Genomic DNA, 17,546 nt, shown 5'->3' with positions numbered 1-17,546 from the left:
ACAGTGATGTCTTGGGTTTGAATATTTCACTCAATATGGTGACTTCAGTGTGATGCAGCTTCAAAGAAGTGTTGCAACCAGCAGATACATACATATGTATGCTCTATTATCATACAATATGGAGATGATTTTTTTTTTTTAACTTAAAGGGTATTTAAGGGGAAATTCGAGGGAAAATCAAGGAGTTAATCTGTGTTGTTAGAACACCACAAAGAGAAAGGGATGGAGAGAGAATGCAAGAAAAAAAAAGTTTAAACTCAAATTAAGAGGAAGCAGAGTCATCTTCTTGACCACTGACTCAGAGGCAAAAGACCAGCTTGATAGGGGAACTAAAACACAAATCTGTCATGACACATTGCCAATGTATTGACAAATGTTGTTTCCCCTTGGGAGGACCCCTGTGGTACCTGCAGTCCACTCAGTCAATAGTCAGATGACATAAGGTTCTATGTTCTCTTTTTTACTCGCTGCCTTTGCATTCCTGCAACTTGGTGGCAAAGCAAACTGTTTATCACACTATTTCAAGGTTCCTACCTTCCACCAAAACAATGGGGGAAAAGCGCTGCAGCAGTTAAGTTATCTGTAAGAACAAGCAAGCATGCATGGCTTCAGATTTGACAGCAGTGCTGTGTTTGGCAGAGCACACTTTAGTCTTTTGAGTGATGTGGGGTAAGTGGCTCTCATTGGGCTGAGAGCCAGACCATTCCATTCCTTTGACTAAGTGATACGCAAAGTCCCTCCCTTATGGTTGGTGCCCTTTGATCTTACTTGAAGATCACTAATGAGCAATTTGTGGTCAGATTGACCCGCTTTAATTGGCCATGTGAGGCCTGGATTGCTTCTTTTTTTTTCTTTTTTTTTTCCAATGTGCCATTATGCTCTTTCTTATTCATCCATCTCCTTCATCCATCTTGCTCCTTGTGGAGGATCCCAAGGCATGCCCAGGTCTCCTTCCAGCGTGTCTAGATGCCCAAACCATCTCAACTCGTTCCTTTCAAGGTGCAGGAGCAGCAGCTCTACACCAAGCGCCTCCTGGATGACTGAGCTCCTCACCCTGTCTCTAAGGGTGTGCCCAGCCACCCTGCAAGGAAACTCATTTCCACTGCATGTTCCAGTCTCTACCTAGAGCTTATGCCCATAGTTAAGGGCTGGAATAAAGACAAGGAGAGCTTGAGAGATTTGCCCTCTGGCTCAACTCCCCCTTCACCATGATAGTCCAGTATAACGATAACATGACTGCTGCCACTGTCCCAATCTGCCCATCTCTGCCCTGCTTCATTTTAATCTCACTGAACAAGAATTCAAGATACTTGAATTCATCCACCGGACACAGTAACTTACTCCCAACTTGGAGAGGGAAAACCACCCTTTATCATAGTCCTCATCAACCAGGGGCTAATTATTTCACCAGTGGAGTGCAGCAGGGGCCCTGTCTAGGCTCCTTTACTTTCCAGATTTTTTTTTTTAACACCACCATTGCCACTGTTTTTATTTTGGATGGACCACCTTTTTCTAACAGAGAACCATTGCCTCAGACTTGGAGGTGTTGATCCTCATCCTGGCCACTGCACATTCGGCTACAAACCTCCACAGTGTATGCTGGGGGTCACAGCATGATGAGGCCAACAGAACTGCATCATCTGCAAAGACCAGTAATCACCATGCCAGACCCCCTCCACACCCCAGCTACACCTTGAAATCCTGTTGATGAAAATCACAAACAGAACTGGAGACAAGGTACAACCCTGGAGTCCAACCCATTGGGAACAAATTTGACTTTTTTCCAAGAATGAAGACACAGTCCTCACTGCAGTTATTCAAGGTCCAAATGGTTTGAGGCACCCCATATTCCTGTTGCACCCCCCACAGGACATCCTGGGGAACACAGTCGTAAGCCTTCACCAGATCCATAAAACACATGTACTACTGACTGGATTGGCAAACTCCTGTGGTCCCTGCAGTATCCGTGCAAGGGTGAAGACCTGGTCCATTGTTCCACGGCCAGGACAGAATCTGTATTGTTCCTCCTGAAACCGAGATTCGGCAAATGAGCCTGAGTCTCCATTCCAGCACCTGGGAGGAAGCTTTCCCAGGGAGGCTGAGCAGGGTGATACACTGATAGTTGGAGCACCTTCTCTGGTCTCACTTTTTAAAAATGGGATCCACCACATCTGCCACTATCCCTGAGCTCCACATAATATGGAAGAGACGTGTCCACCATGACAGCCTCACAACAGGCAGAGGCTTCAGCATTTCTGGGCAGATCTCATGCATTCCCAGCATCTTGCCACTGTGGAGTTTCCTAACTGCCTCAGTGACCACAGCAAGGAAGATGGGTGACAACGCCCCGAGTCCTCCGGCCCTGCCTCCTCCATGGAGGGTGTGTTTGTTGGGTTTAGGAGCTCCTCAGAGTTTTCCTTCCACCATATTCTTATTCAGTTTCCTTATTATTTTTTATTATTGTTGTTCTTCTTGTTATTCTTGTTCAAACAATAGTGGTTTGGCTTCTTCACTGCCAAGGCTGTGTTTATTAAAGCTCTCTGTTGCATAGATACATTAAAGGGTAATGGCACTTTTTTTTTTTTCTTTGAGCCAATCATGTAGGTTGTGGTGTCTGCACTCAGCATAGTTGGAGATATCAGATATAATTTCAAAAGCAGCCATTTTCTGCTATTTTTCAGCTACGATATTTAAAAAAAAAACAAACAACAATTTCCTCAGATTTGAAAACTGTCCAAGCTTGCTTGAGTGTTTCCATATCAGCATGAGCATTACATTATGCTCTGCGTATTGTCAATCACCTGACACCCACAGGAAGAAATGCCAGGAAATAACCCCTCATAAACATGTCACTGTTCAAACTTTACTGTCACATCCATATTTTGTAGGGTGGCTTTGTTATCTGTGGCAGTACTTACGTATATTCAAGCTAGGCTGAGTTTACTTTAAAAATACAGAGAAATGTGCAGGGTAAATGTTAAAGTGTTTAATTCCATGTGGCATTCACTGCAAAATGATTGGGGAAATACACAATAGACAAAGACATAAGTAAATGGTCTGTAACTTTGAATGACAGCTATATTTCCTTTCAATTATAATTGGTGTGGCAGGTGTGTGTGGAAAAAAATGCTGAATTTTGTCTGAAAATTAGCATTATCACCCCTTTCCCCTAAGGCACTGCTCTTGCTCATCAACATGTTTGTGCTGTTGGACAGAGCACTCTGTAGAGAGAGAGAGAGAGAGAGAGAGAGAGAGAGAGAGAGAGAGAGCTCTTATGATTAAGTGGGCTGCATTGCTAAGTAGTGAGGTAGGATGTGAGTTTATCCTCAAGGGTACGGCTGGGTCACACAGTGCCGGTGTGTGTTAAATCTGACAAGCCATAAGGATGAAACATGCACCGAATGAACGAGAACTTGACCGCAAGCCACCCTCATCAACTCACCTTATCCCTTCTCCACCTCATACTTCAAAACATTTTTAATCGTGTCAGGGTACAGTATGTCTGTAGGCAAACACAGGACAGAGACACTAGTCTGAGTTGTTTTGGTGTACTGTATAAGCTTTCATGGGTCAGCAGGCAAAGAAAAGGGTTGAGTGGAGAACACAGACTATGCTAAGTATGTCTCCTATAGGCTTGAGTTCCCAGCTGTTGACACTGGTCTGTATAATGGACTTTAATGCTTTCTTGGAATGCTTTTGAGTGGTACTAAAATGACTTCAACCAGGTGAAAAGAAAGCAAGTAAAGTCATATCTTAAACTTTGTTGGGCAGGCAAACAGTAAAAAGTTCAACTAAAACCCAGCCTCTAATGTTTTCATCTTCCCCACTGCCTTTAATCTTCCCTGTGTGTAGCAAAATAGTTCCTTCGCTTCCCATAGCTTTGCCTCCTGGTGCAGAACTGGGTATGTTTCCTTAAAAGGCAAGAGGTTCTATCAGTCATTGTACTTTTTATTATGATTCATATAAATTTATGTATCTGCAAAGAAATATATTACTATGGTCAGGTTAGAATGTGTAAAAAACAACAAAATACTTTTGAGTTTCTAACAATTACAAAGTATGCTCATGTATACTTATGCATAATTGCTGAAAACAGAAATATACCCAGAGCGATGCAACTGTTATTAAAAAAAAACAAAACAAGGTATGACATCCCGTGTTTTTCAGTCCCTGTTGCGATGAAATTAATTATTTCTGTGGGAATGCAATGGAAGCCACTGTGCCCTATAGGTCACATTTCACTTTTCAAAGGTGCTGTGGACATGGATGCAAAGGTCAGCTGTCAGAAAGCCTTTATCCTCTCAAACCAACTGGTGGCTTGTTTTCAACATGACTGACTAGACTCCATAGGCTGCATGTGCTGCTGAACTTATAGGATCATAACAGTGTATTGAATAATAAGAGCACACAGATTTTGCTTGGCAAAATGCTGCAGGATGATTACTTGCTTTCATTTCCACTCTGGCTTGTAGGGAACCGATGGCAACTGTTAGTACTGGTTTTCCAAAGGGGGTTGGTAAAATGTGAGTTGACTTTTCACATTTTTAAAATCCTAAACAGCCAGTACTCGCTTTGCAAAGTAAATCTCAGACCTTTCTTTGGCTAAGATAACATATTATCCAGGAATTCTGTATATTGTAGCTAAAGCCAAATATTAGATTGTGATAATCACATGAAAAGAAAGGCAAATATCAGCCTCTGTCTGCTACACACACCTGTGAAACTGGTGTATAACCTTAACTTTTGACCATGGTTAATCAATGTGCTGCAGAATATACACCAAACTCAGCCTATCACCATAATGTACTTCTGTTTTATTGCACAAACAGCAGCTGGATATTTCTCTTTCAGAACAGTACAGTAAGAGAGGGGTATAAATAACAGCTTCCAATAATAGAACAGCATTTGAACTTCCTCTGAAATTCCTCCCATGAGTTCCTATCAACATAGGCCTATTGCCTCTGAAAAAAAAAAAAAAAAAAAAAACATCCACAGATTAGAAAGCCATAGATGCCCCCCATGAGGTCCTTGTCACTCTTCACATCCGTGCAACTGTGCCTGGCATCTGTCTTCCTTGTCATATTAAAGTAAACTGACATTTTGGCGGCACCCCAAAATAAAAATGGTGGCGATGTGGTGTAAGGAAAAAAAAAAGTGAGAATGGAGAGGAGCCTAGACAGGGCCCCTGCTGCACTCCGCTGGTGAAATAATTAGCCCCTGGTTGATGTGGACTCCTTGTGGGAGTCCACCATGACATATTCAAATGAGTATTGGCAGTGTGTGACACCAGCTGTGGGCCTCCAACAGGGAGCTACTGTACTGTGCAGCGCCTTTGCCCGTGAAGCAGAAACCCTTAAACTGTTAAGAGCAGTGGCCTTGGGCTGCTTTTATGGCTAGGTGTTTGGGTAACGTCATACTAAGGAGTTTCACGGAAACAACTGTAAATTGTGACATCTCCACTTTTTTATGTTAGCTGTTTGAGGCAGCGATAAACGGTAGACTCCCCTGCTGTATCCACCCACCACCCACAAGCACACATACATGAGTGTGTGGTGCAGATGGAGCACCACACAAGGGGAGGGGGTGGCTCAGAGGGAGCAGCCTGGCGTGGGGTAAGGGCACCACCAGGCATTATACAGTCCCTTCCTGCAATAGAAATGCAAGCAGCAACCACACCCATGCCAATTACAATAAACCAGGCTTTGTGTGGAATTCCCACCGTATCCGCAGCACCAATTTGGAAACCCCTGGTGGGAAGGCACTAGAGTGGCAACCTCCTGAATCACAAGATCTTCATCACTGGCACTGGGGACACCACTCCCACACCAAGCTGTTTATACATCACCTTTGTTCAATACTTGGCATTTTCGCTGGTAAATCAGCTAATCTGTCTGTGTGTTCCAACAGCTTGTGGTCAGTCTGTCAGCCCTAACCAACTATTTGTTGTTGCGTCAACATTATTTCTCAACTCGGGCACACATTGTAGTGCTTGGGGTATGAAACAATTTACAAGCAGCTATTTAATTGCTGTTGACTGCTGTTATTTTTAGTGCAACAGCTTAATAATACAGTTATTATTCTTAGTAGTGTTATTTATAAGTACTATTTGAAGTCTATCACCTGACTAAGCATCGACTCCTGAATAGGCAGTACACATGGGTGTATAAATAGTTGCTCAATAGTTCCTCCTTGTGGTTGAACATACAAATGCATATACAAATGGCCAGGTCTATTCATTAGAAAATCAATACCTGTTACAACTTTAAACACCATTTTCTTTATTTGGTTTTAATTAAAGATGAGTAACATAATTGCAGCTTTGGAAATAAATCATTAAAGATTACAGAAGTAAGCAAAGTTTGGAATAGAATGAAGATAAAAGTGCCAAATAAAATGAAAAATAAATAAATAAATAAAATAAAAACAGGCAGAGGTATGGAATAAATTAAATTAAAATCTGAATAAATATAGCACAGAGGTATTCCTAATATGCAGGAGCAATTGAATAAAGATGGACTTGTGTGGTGGTGAGTGCTAAGACTAGAGGTAACACACAGGAAGTTGGGGAACTAAAGTGGTCCACAAGTCTAAGAGGAGTGCCGAAAGTGCAAGTACAAGGTCAGACGCGCTTAGCAGACCGAAACCAGCGCTTCTGGTGCATATGTGCACAGATGCCGTGGGTGTCAGGGGGATGTCAGCCACGTTGAGCCGGTCTCAAGTTAGTTTCTGACAGGCGTGGTGCTTCCTTTGACCGTCTTCTTCAAGTGGTGGTAGTTGGGCAGAATCTTCATGAGGAAGTCGAGCTGCAGGGTCTGAGGCTGCAGAAGAGCACAAAATCCAACTGGGGTTATTTTTGCAGGCCATGTGACCACCGCCTTGCCAACGAGATTCACGACAGCAGGTTTGCATGGATAAAATAAGCATGGGTGGAAACATACCTGTGGTTTCTCAGTCTGCACGCGCCTGATGCAGTTTGAGCCGTAGATAACTGTGTTCTCCGGGACGGCTTCACATGTGTTCACCTGGCAGCACGCGCCGACGATACAGCCGCTGGTCAGGATCACGTTCCTCCCCAGATCAGCTAAGATTTAACACCCAGCAAAGAGAAAGCATTGCATAATTTAATGAAAAAAATGAGAGGACATGCAACATTTAAACATATCAGAAAGCATTAATTCCCTACATCATCATCTACCTTTGGACTCAATCACGTTGTTGTCTCCGATTTTCAAAGCCTGAGACACTTTGACGGCATAATTAAGGATTTATGACACTGCAGCCATTTGTAGCAGTTCTTGAGTGACAAAATGACAGTGTAAACCTATGCATTAGTGCTTTCAGTCATTTTTTTAATTGAACAGTGATTGCACACTGCCATCTACTGCTGTCTTCAAAGGATACCACACCCAACTTCAAAGACATTGTTGGTCCCGACGGTCATGACCTTAGGCTCCACGCCCTCTGTGTCTGGCATTATATTCTCTGGATAGCTGAGGATGAAATGTGCATAGTAGTATATGTGATAAAACACCAGTAAATATGTTATAATGTGGAAATAGATGGTAAAACTGTATTAGAAAATCAGGGGAGGGGAAATATAGGCACAGAAATAGAGCAGCAAATAATGAAAAATTAATTCTGGGCATGGTGGTGACAGGACCTGTTAATGATGAGCGCCTGCTCCTCAATCAGATTCCCTTCTCCAATAATAATAGGACCTGCCTCGGCTATGATCCGGGCTTTGGGGTGGACGACCGTCCTGGCACCTGTCAAAATGAAAAACAGGGTTTAGTCCTGAGACCAGGCTCTTATTGCAGCACCGCTGGATAAAAAAAGATGGCGCACATGGAATTAGAGCAGGCTCAAGTCTCACCGATGGTCACATCTCCTCTGATTTCGCTTTCCACACACACAACAGCTCCAGCTGCGATTTTGGCACTGCGAGAGAAGACATGAAATGACTTGAAATATTGAAAACAGTGAGGATATTAATACCAGCTACCAAAGCTTGACTGACTTGACACCCTGCAATGCATGTCAAAACGGGTTTCAACAGGCTACTACCACAATATCACAAACAATGCCAGCAATTCAGTAAAATAAGCGACGTGGGTTTATTATCCTGGAAATTATCTATAGCTAAGGCGAAATTAACCGAGCTGACTGTCAAATGTGGATGTCGCCCTCGGTCATTCTGATACAGACAAGCCCTGACAGTTAAATGCCTCCAAATTAATTCCAGTATTTTAAAAAGTCGCGATGAAAAGCCTGACGTTAAAATAAAATTCTGTTACCATTTCTGTGCAGTCTGCTTGTTGACTTCTGACATCCTAACAGCGAGTAAACCATCGGCAATTGATTATCATTCCTGCTGTTAGAGATTTTCGAGGTGGATTGCTCTGGTCTGTAAATGCCACCTTGAAACTCTGCTGCCCTCTGCCGCATGTTTTTGGTACTGCAATGAACTTACACCGCGTGTTGATAGAGGGAAGGAGGCGATACATCTCTCTCATATCCTGCACACACACCTGGTCTATAGATTGTTCAGTAGCCAAACATTATTTAAAAAAAAAAAAAAAAAAAAAAATACTGAGCCTCATACAAGCCTACTTTTACTTTCACCGCCTACCAGCACAGTAATGACCTATTATATTGCCTGTGTTTTGAATTTCATCATATCTGCTGTTGGGTGCAACCACTTATTATGAATGAGAACAAACATTACCCACCAACTCTGACTTAAGCCTATAATTATTAGCCCATCAACTGTATGAGAACAATTTGAGTTTATAGAGATGTATTTATTCTTTAGACATGGCGACTGTATCTCTCTGATTTAAAGTGGTGTAATTTCCGACCCACAGCTGTGTGATGTTTTAAAGTTTGTCTGTCATTTTAAAAATCAACTTCAGCTGACTTTTGTGTAAGAGTAAGGTGTTTGTGTGAGAGAAGGAGGTGATGATGACCAGGGCCATAATTATCTGTTAAAGGGGAAAGCGAGGAGGCTCTCCCTGGAGCCTGATGATGATGATGGTGATGATGATGATGATGTTGGTCGTGATGATGATGATGTTGGTGGTGATGATGCTGATGATGGTGATGCCAGAGCCCAAGTAAGACATTTCTTCCAGGACTGCCTCTGAAGCAGAGCAGGTGCAGTAAATCTTTCAGCTGCGATCCGCGGCCAACTTTTGCCGGAGAGCCCGTCTTCAGTCGCTCCCCGATGCGTCGCCTCTGCTCTGAGTTTCGTTCTGTGTCAAGTCGTACGGAGTATGCTGGAGTGGAACCGGACATGGATCCGCTGGGGCTTCAAATTAAAATCTTAACTTTGTCATATTTGACACAGGCCTAGGCTACTTGCACCTAAAAAGGGTAGTACAGAGCAAAAAAGATGTATAATTGTCACGTAGTTTACCTCATTTGCATTAAATCTGTTTTATTCTCACATTGCTGCTTTGTCTTACTTAAAATCTTAAAGTATTCGCAGTGCATCACTCAGAAACACTGCATTATGTTTTTTTTTTTTTTTTTTTTTTTTTTTTTTTTTGGCTCATTCTGTTTTTTTCCACCATGTTTTGACTAGATGCACTTTTATTGCTTTAGATGCTCGTACATCACACCCTGTGATTGTGATTTCTATACATTTGTTTTGCCAGCCATTTGGTTGTGATGTCTTGTGGCATGCCTGCTTGCTTTTAATGCTGTGATGTAGTTGTATGTTGACGTATTATGTTGCACACAATAAAGATAATAATAACTATCCCAGCATGCAGTGGGTGGCAGGCTCCACCACAAGGTATGGACATGGACATGAAGTGAAATGAAAATAATGCGGATGAAAATGTGTACATGCAAACGAAAACAGACATGCGTATGGAAAAGGCTTTTATTTTTAAATCTGCAACCGGAAGTGTGATTCATTGCATTCTGTCGCGCTTCACAGCGGCTGAGTTTTGGAGGAGGGCGCATCGGACGTCGGCTCCCTCAACCCAAAAGCGCGCGGCAGATCGAAACACCTGAGCCATATTTTAATTAATTTCTAAGGTACATACCAACACGATGCTGCTGAAAAAATCTCGTTTGCGCTGCTAATGTGCAGAATATTTAAATTTATTCATATTTCAAACTTAGTGCAGACGCATCATCCGACACAGTTCTTGTAGATGGGAGCGGGGAAGTGCAACTGGCCCATACGGCGGGGCTGAATGTGGTGCGTCCAGCTCGTGTCAACTTTGTGGAAATATGTAAGGGTGGCATGACATTGCAACATGGAGCAGTCGACGACCCTTGACATAGAGACGCTGAAGGTAAGACGGTTCACTCTGACCGCACACGGGACATGCGCATATTTTGCATAATTTGCTTTTAAATGCTAAGGCCTTAAAAAAGTGATGCTGGAGAGGATTTTATTCTGGCATAGAGCGATTATTATGCAACAGGCAAAGCAGCATTGGAAGTCCTGTTTCACTTGAGGAAAAAAAAATGACATTTGCACTTTTGAAGTAGGTTGAACAGTTGATTTGATTGTTTAAATAAGGTGTTTGATTACTGTGCATTCATTCATTCATTCATTCATTCATTTAAATGAGGATGGTGGGATCTATCCCACCACTCTGCAACAGGTGCATCCACCACTTTGCATGCATAAGAAGGATGTAATTCCCTTTCAACCCAACAGCAGATGAAGGTACAGCCTCTGCTCATGGATGCAGCCTGCACCGGGTAATGGTAATTGGTAAACGCTGATCAGTGCTCAAAACAGCACACAAGTCTCTGAATTGAAAGTTATTGGGGGTCATTACGTATTAACGTGTGAATTATTCCCTCTTGCACCGCACCTCCTATCCTGTACATCCCCCACTTCAAGAATCAGAGTAATATGACAGCCTATGAATATTCTGCCTGCGTGATTCTCATTATCATTCCAGTCTAGCAGAGGAGGCAGTAACCTCAGGATACAGTAAGTGTAGCTTCTCTCTCTCTCTCTCTCTCTCTCTCTCTCTCTCTCAGTGCTGCAGCGGTGCAAAAGAAAGCCAGTGTGAGGCTCCTACACAGCAGACCCTCTGTTTGGCTGTGCAGACTACCCATGGCTCATTGCACAGACAGCTCCAGGACTGGTGCAGGGTCATGCTTATCAGTCAAGAAATAACTCCTGCTTGCATGGGCTCTAAGCCGAGCCCTCGCTTCCCACTCGCTGCGATGTCTGCAAGTTGGTTCTCTCCCACAGCCTGTTTGTTCTATATCATCATACCCAAAGCTGCTTACTTTGAAATCAAAGGCTGCTCAATTGTAAGAGTCCCACTACCTTCTGTAATTTCAAAGAAGGAAGATTTCAAGTGAGGCTTCATTGTTTGAAACAGTAAAAAGAAAAAAAAAAAGATCTTTTGTGACTCTACTTCCGCTATTGTCGATAATGCTCTGATCAGTCTGGCACTTCCCCTGTGCGTTCGGCTGATGAATGCAAATGACGTCTGTGGGGTGCTGTCCAAAATGGCCCCGTTGGCTCTCTAAGGATTTGCTAGGGATTAGCAAGGAAAGCTAGTGTACTGTGGAGAAGTGTCTGTCTGTCTACATCAGCAGTTTGTCGCCTTTTCCCACTGCCAATACCATCAACATTGAGGAAGGGAACTGACAGAGGTCCAAACATTCAAGGCCGAGGCAGTAACAAAACCAGCTGTCTGAGTCTCAGCATTAATGGACATTGCCAAGATTACACTGAAGATCTCACTGAATTTGCTCGTTTCCTCCTTCACGTACAATTGCAGTACACGCCGGCGCTGTGTTGCACTCTTCTCTTGGTTGTGGACACACGTACGCATACATGTTTTGGAGGTTTCATGAAACTGTCATCAAAAGAGCAGCGTGGAGGTATCAGCTGCATGCATCAGCGAAAGGAAATTCTCTCTGAAAAGCCTCTTCAAACAGCTTTTGCCCGTGACGTTCGGGAGTCTTGTTGGCTCTCTGCTCTGATTGAACAGCTGCAGCCTTTCTTTGTGCCGGTCTTATTGGACATCTTTGATCCCCGCTGCTCTCAAATTTACAGTAGGTTACCTTTTCCCTTTCAGTTGAGCAAAGTGCACGGCCACCCATCAGCAAAGAGACAGGAGCCAAACAGCAAAAGTTCAAACCATCGACAGGCACCGGGGCCTGTTTGAACTCCACGGAGCTGATGGAGCCACCAGAATTGGTTTTCATATTTAAGTCAGTCGGCTATTGACAGCAGCTGCAGCGTCCACTCTCAGCTGCCCGACTGCCACAACAACAAAATGTGAAACGGTTACAGCAACGCAAAGAGTTGCCTGTGTGAGAAGTTACTTGCATATTATGGCCTTCATTAGTTACACAACTTTATGTGTCTTTGATTTTGGCATTCTGACAAAGGAAAAAAATACTGTTCAATATGGACAAAATCAAATATTGTATCTTTGAATACTTCAATATCAATATTGCAACAGTAATGTAGGAATTCACACACACACAAGATTTCTGATAAACAGACATTAGGAATATGGATGTTATGACCAAACAGCCAGCGGCAAATAACAACGGCATATTTCTTCAACAAATTGCATTTTTTTTACTGTAATGCAGCCTTTAAAACCAGGAAAAGACAACACTTATGTCACATCACAATATTACAAAATCCGAAATCCCAGATGATATCTAGGCTTGTTTCATAATATCGATATAATCTGGTAAATCACCCTGTGCTATAAAAACACACACACACTCAGCATCAAGATGGTTGCTTTAATATGTCAGACCTCTGTGCTGATTGTGTCCAATCACGTTCCATGCTGCTGTCTGTGTGACACCAGAAGGCCGTTGTGCAGTGTTTGTACGCAGAGGAAATGCAAGATGGATCAGTAGCACAAGCACACAGTCATTAGTGCTTCTCAAATGTTTTCCTACCTCCAGCCGAGGAGGCCTGGTGGGGCTCCTGTGGCACCACTGAGTGAGAGAGTGTCAGCCGATTTGCTGATTAACATCATCAGGCATTATTAACGTCTCATTTTCTTTCATTAGCCGCTTCTCAGCTGCATTTTGCTGCCTCTGCAGCATGTCACTGTTTGATCAAAACAGCATGTAGAATATCGCCCTCTACACTAATTGGTGAAGATGAGGTGTGCTGGCACAGGGAAAGGACTGCTGGGTAATTGCTAGCCTTGGCTGGCTCCAGCTGTAACGTATGTTGTCAAAGCTCAGAGGATGCCGTCCTCTCCCTAGCAAAGAACTGACACAGATCTCAGCCAAATGTTAACAGGAACTGATGCATTACCCTATAAAAAACATAAATAAGATTCTATATTGAATTTGCATGGACTTTTTTTGTTACAGTGCATAATCTTTAAACATAGAGGCTTTTATAGCTGTTTGTTCCTTGGAGATGCAAGTTGCTTGGAGGTGTTGATCTAAAAATAGAAAATGCATGCAATCAGGACTTGGCTAGTAGGTGGTAGACCGTCCGTGGCTTTGGAGTGGCTTTCAGACCTGTCTGCTCTTGATAATGTGTTGGTATTCCTCTCGAATCTGTTATTTTGATGATTTAATCATGCAGAGATGTGAGTGGCCGTGCCGAAGGAAGTCCTTTATGGATAGAGATGGCAGACGCTCAGAATAATTTTTGTGCCAGAAAATGTATGCTAATGTGTTTCTGGAGAGAAAAATGGCCACTTGTGCAAAATCCATAGTTTGCAGTTTTATGGGGCATGGAAGTCCGTGCATTGATTAATTTTCTGGCCTCGATGTGTGATCTGTATTTGTCTTTTGCTCGGACTCTTTTTGGGATCTGAAGTAGCATTTTATATGGACCCAAGTACAAGCCTGTTATCCACTGGGGCTGGGTAAAATAAATGAAATGCCTAATATAACACATACATGTCATTTGCCTAATCAGGAATAAGGCCACCCTTTGCCTTCAAAACAGCTTCATTCCTTCTTGTAATGCTGTCATACAAGTCCTGGTCTGTCTTCAGTGGGATATTGGACAGGTTTTTCAAGCTTTCAGGTATAAAGGAGCTGGAAATCTGTTTTGCACTCTGCACTCTAGAAGTTTTCATGAATAATGTTTAGACCTGGTCATTGGAGACGCATGCAAGGTATTTCACTTCATCCTGGACTTCATGATACCTCTCTTTTAATTTGTACGCAAGGCTACACCCTGCTGAGTCCTATTAATTTTGCTGCTGCAACGGCCTAATTTCCCCACGGGGATCAATAAAGTTTCATCTTATCTTAAAATGGCCTCATATGCTTCGGCCATCAAACCCAATGGCTCCCACAACACGGTCGTCCAACACAGACCCAACGCCATTTTTCACGTGTGGGAATATGAGAAATGTGAAGTCCAAGAGTGCCTTTTGGCCATCGGGGGCAGCGTTGAGCTTTTGACAAACGAGCTTTAAAGTCATCATTACAGGTGATTTCAAATATTAACAAATAACTTACTCAACACACTGTTTATAATGAAGACATAATCATAAGCCAACATGCAATCAGTGGTTGTAATATGTCACTTTTGCAGGATTTTAAATGCATTTTGTGGTGTTGAGAAGTTGGATAATTAGAGGCAAACAGTTTTTCATCTCAGCATGGGTCCAGACTCCATTCATCTAAACAAACAGAAATGTGCATCTTCATAACCATCGTCTGCTGCTTTTCTATAATTCACAATAATAAACAAAATCTTTTATAGAGTTGATTTTCTGGTAAAGTCCCATAGACCACAATTCATGTTTTTTTCCCCCTATATTTAGCCCAGTTTTACATATCCCTGTGTGTGGAATGTCTCCCTGTTTGAGATGTCTCTGGTGGAGGGCATCATTTGGCTTTCTATCTGGAGGAAATCGTGTACTTGGTCCTCTGTGTGTGTATGTGTGTGTGTGTGTGTGTGTGTGTGTGTGTGTGTGTGGCTTATCTCACAAACTACTGGGTTTATCAGCCCAGTTTTTTTTTTTTGTGCACAGTTATGACTGTAGGATGAAGAACCTCTCGTGGATGTGGTGAGTCGAAACCTTTGCAAAGCGCTTGTTTTCACTACTTCTGTTCTCTCTCTTCATTTACTGTCTAGCTCGCTCGACCACTGCTGCTGTCTTCCTCACGTGTGAAAAAATCCAGGATCTGTGTTGCATTATTTTTTTAAAACCAGTTTATACAGAGTTAACAAACACACTGCTGACAAGAAAGCCAACAGAACACAGAGCAGACACTAACCACAGGTATGATGTGTGTAATAAAGAAACAACTAAACTCAACAGGCCTACAGTTTTACAGTATATTTTCTACACTGTACTGTATTATATTTGAATCATACAGTAATTTAATTTGCAATGTGAAAGTGTTTAACAATACTATTGGCTGCTGAGTCTCCTGTTTCTTTTTCCCCGTTGTTCAAGCGTCCAGGTTTGGTGCTACTTCCACCAGGATATGAGTTTTGGTGCACTGCTCTTGGACACGCGCTGCTCCAAAATTACATTTCTTCCATTAATACCAGCTTTGAAGTTTGTCTTGAGACTGTGTGACAGAGGTACTAATTCAATTTTGTGGCAGCGTTTGAGGCTGTGATTTTATGATGTTTCAGCAGCTGTCCAATTAAGTGTCCATCTGTCCCTGTCAATGAGCTTTAACTTGTGACCATTTCTCTTTTCTAGCAATTATCAGGACCTCCCCTTGCTACATTAGGGGGCCAAAATTAGTAGCTTTACTGTTTTTTGACACTAAAGGAGGCACAAAAAAATCCACTTCTGCTCTTACCACAGAGAGTCATATAATTAGCCGGCAATATTTAGGATAGCACCTGACATTGTGTTTTAATCTCTTAAGGTCACATAACTACATATTATTTTGCACATAGATCAGCAAATTGCATCTTGGAACTTGTCTGGCAAAATCACTTCTGCGAACACATCTTTCGACCAGAAAGATGTTTTTACATTTCTCTGCATCGTTTTTCTTAATTTATGAAGAAATTGATAAGCACTCTGCCTCAGAAAGACACCAGTCATTATTTTTAGTATACTCTCACTTAAATATATGGAATGGGTTGGGTGAGGGGTTGAAGCAAAGCACAAATAAAGAGCAATTTAAAAAACAATACAAAAAAGAAATCCTGGGGAGTTATATGGTGGAGGAGGACTTGTGTTAAAGGATGATTTTGTTTGTTAAATTATTATATATTTAAGTCAATGGGTGTACATTAGGGTGGTAAATATTTTGAATGTGTATATCTTTAATTGGGTAGTTGGATCGTTGTTTGTGTAGTTATATTTGGCTGTAATTTGATTTAAGAAGCTACTTTTTTTATTAATAAGCAAGAAAGGGGCAGGGTAATATAAGTTTTACTTCTACCTGCTCCTTTTCAGACACTGTTCTTTTTTTGCTTGTATTCTGTTTTGTTTTGTTTTGTTTTCGTTTTGCATTTTATTTTTTTGTTGGAAATAAATAAATAAACAAATACATAAATAAATAAAATATATAGTAGGCCTTTCTGGAAATGGGAGACTCCAACGTCACTGGCCCATGTGGTGGTCCAATGTGGGGATGCTGAATGTGACATGGCTGGATATACAGTATCTAACCCTAACCCTTTACTTAACCCTAACCTTAACCTTAACCCTTTACCTTTACTTAACCTTAACCTTAACCATAACTCTGCTTGGTGTCTCGGTGTTGAAACCAACTGATGAGTCAACGTTTGAGCAATGGACTTTGATTTGCTCTGCTTAATGAATGATTTGCTCGATTTGAACACACAAATGATTTCAGTTTGAACACACCAACCTCTCGGCCTCTGGGTAACTCTGCTGTTTGTCGTTTGCATTGACGGCTTGCAGTGGTGTTTGTCAGACTTTTAAAGCCGACAGACACTGCTAATTGGCATTCAAATTAATGACTTGCTTGCGTATACCTGGCTTTGTAATTTTTTTATTTAGTTACCTCAAAGTCATAATTAGTTTTCATGCGGTGTTTCTTTTATTTTGATCACAGTGGTTAGCCATCTCGATCGCTACAGCAAATGTGTTTGTTAGAGTCAACTGTGACCAGCATGCCGAAATGACAGATTGACAAAACAACTTACACTCCGCTATGCACTCTGCTCCACTTGGTCTGTGAATAACTGAGCTTTAGGAAACATGACTCGACCAGGGTAATATATGCATTAAAACTCTGCAAAGAAATCACAGGATCCAACAGCTCTGGGAACGGTAGGTTGCCATAGAAATTAGAAGTGCTGAAGTTTCCCCTAGCAACAGTGGATTGAAAATAGACTGGAGCTGTCCTGCATTGGCATGGCTGTAGGCTAAAACTTTGGTCTTAAGCCATATTTCTTTTTTTTTTTTTTTTTCTCGATGTTATACAATGTTTATATACCCTTGAGTGTCTCTCAGATCCCAATTATGAATAAGGATGTTAGAACTGCTGCAAAGAGGATCTTGAGTGCTCAGTACTTCAGTAGTCAGCGCTCAGAGCCTAAGTACTTCAGTGTGTGGTTTTATGTTTTGTGTGCTGCATGCCCGTCAATACATTAGCAGCTACTGTACATCAGG

At 42.1% G+C, this 17,546-nt stretch overlaps 2 protein-coding genes across 3 annotated transcripts in view; one reads left to right on the top strand and one right to left on the bottom strand.

Annotated features, from left to right (window-relative positions):
* Positions 1 to 6,254: 6,254 nt before the first annotated feature.
* On the bottom strand, positions 6,255 to 8,405 carry LOC115376528 (dynactin subunit 6-like). The gene is made up of 7 exons (XM_030076180.1): positions 8,295 to 8,405; positions 7,874 to 7,938; positions 7,661 to 7,766; positions 7,402 to 7,490; positions 7,196 to 7,243; positions 6,939 to 7,081; positions 6,255 to 6,818 (listed from the first exon to the last, which is right to left on the bottom strand). The coding sequence occupies exons 1-7, from the start codon at positions 8,327 to 8,329 to the stop codon at positions 6,720 to 6,722; spliced, it is 585 nt and encodes a 194-aa protein (XP_029932040.1). The 5' UTR covers positions 8,330 to 8,405; the 3' UTR covers positions 6,255 to 6,719.
* A 1,526-nt stretch (positions 8,406 to 9,931) lies between these two features.
* LOC115376612 (zeta-sarcoglycan-like) overlaps positions 9,932 to 17,546 on the top strand; it is a 45,989-nt gene continuing 38,374 nt past the window's right edge. The window contains exons 1-2 of one of the 2 annotated variants that reach the window (XM_030076313.1): positions 9,932 to 10,044; positions 10,132 to 10,307. In XM_030076313.1, coding sequence (XP_029932173.1) covers positions 10,269 to 10,307 — 39 coding nt within the window. In that variant the 5' untranslated portion in view covers positions 9,932 to 10,044; positions 10,132 to 10,268. Of the gene's footprint in view, positions 10,308 to 17,546 lie in introns of both variants that reach the window. The other variant, XM_030076312.1, reaches the window with a different exon arrangement.

Source organism: Myripristis murdjan, chromosome 18 (genome assembly GCF_902150065.1).
Source record: "Myripristis murdjan chromosome 18, fMyrMur1.1, whole genome shotgun sequence".
NCBI lineage: Eukaryota > Metazoa > Chordata > Actinopteri > Holocentriformes > Holocentridae > Myripristis > Myripristis murdjan.
Note: the sequence above shows the minus strand (reverse complement) of the source record. Positions and strands in the feature narration are given on the sequence as shown.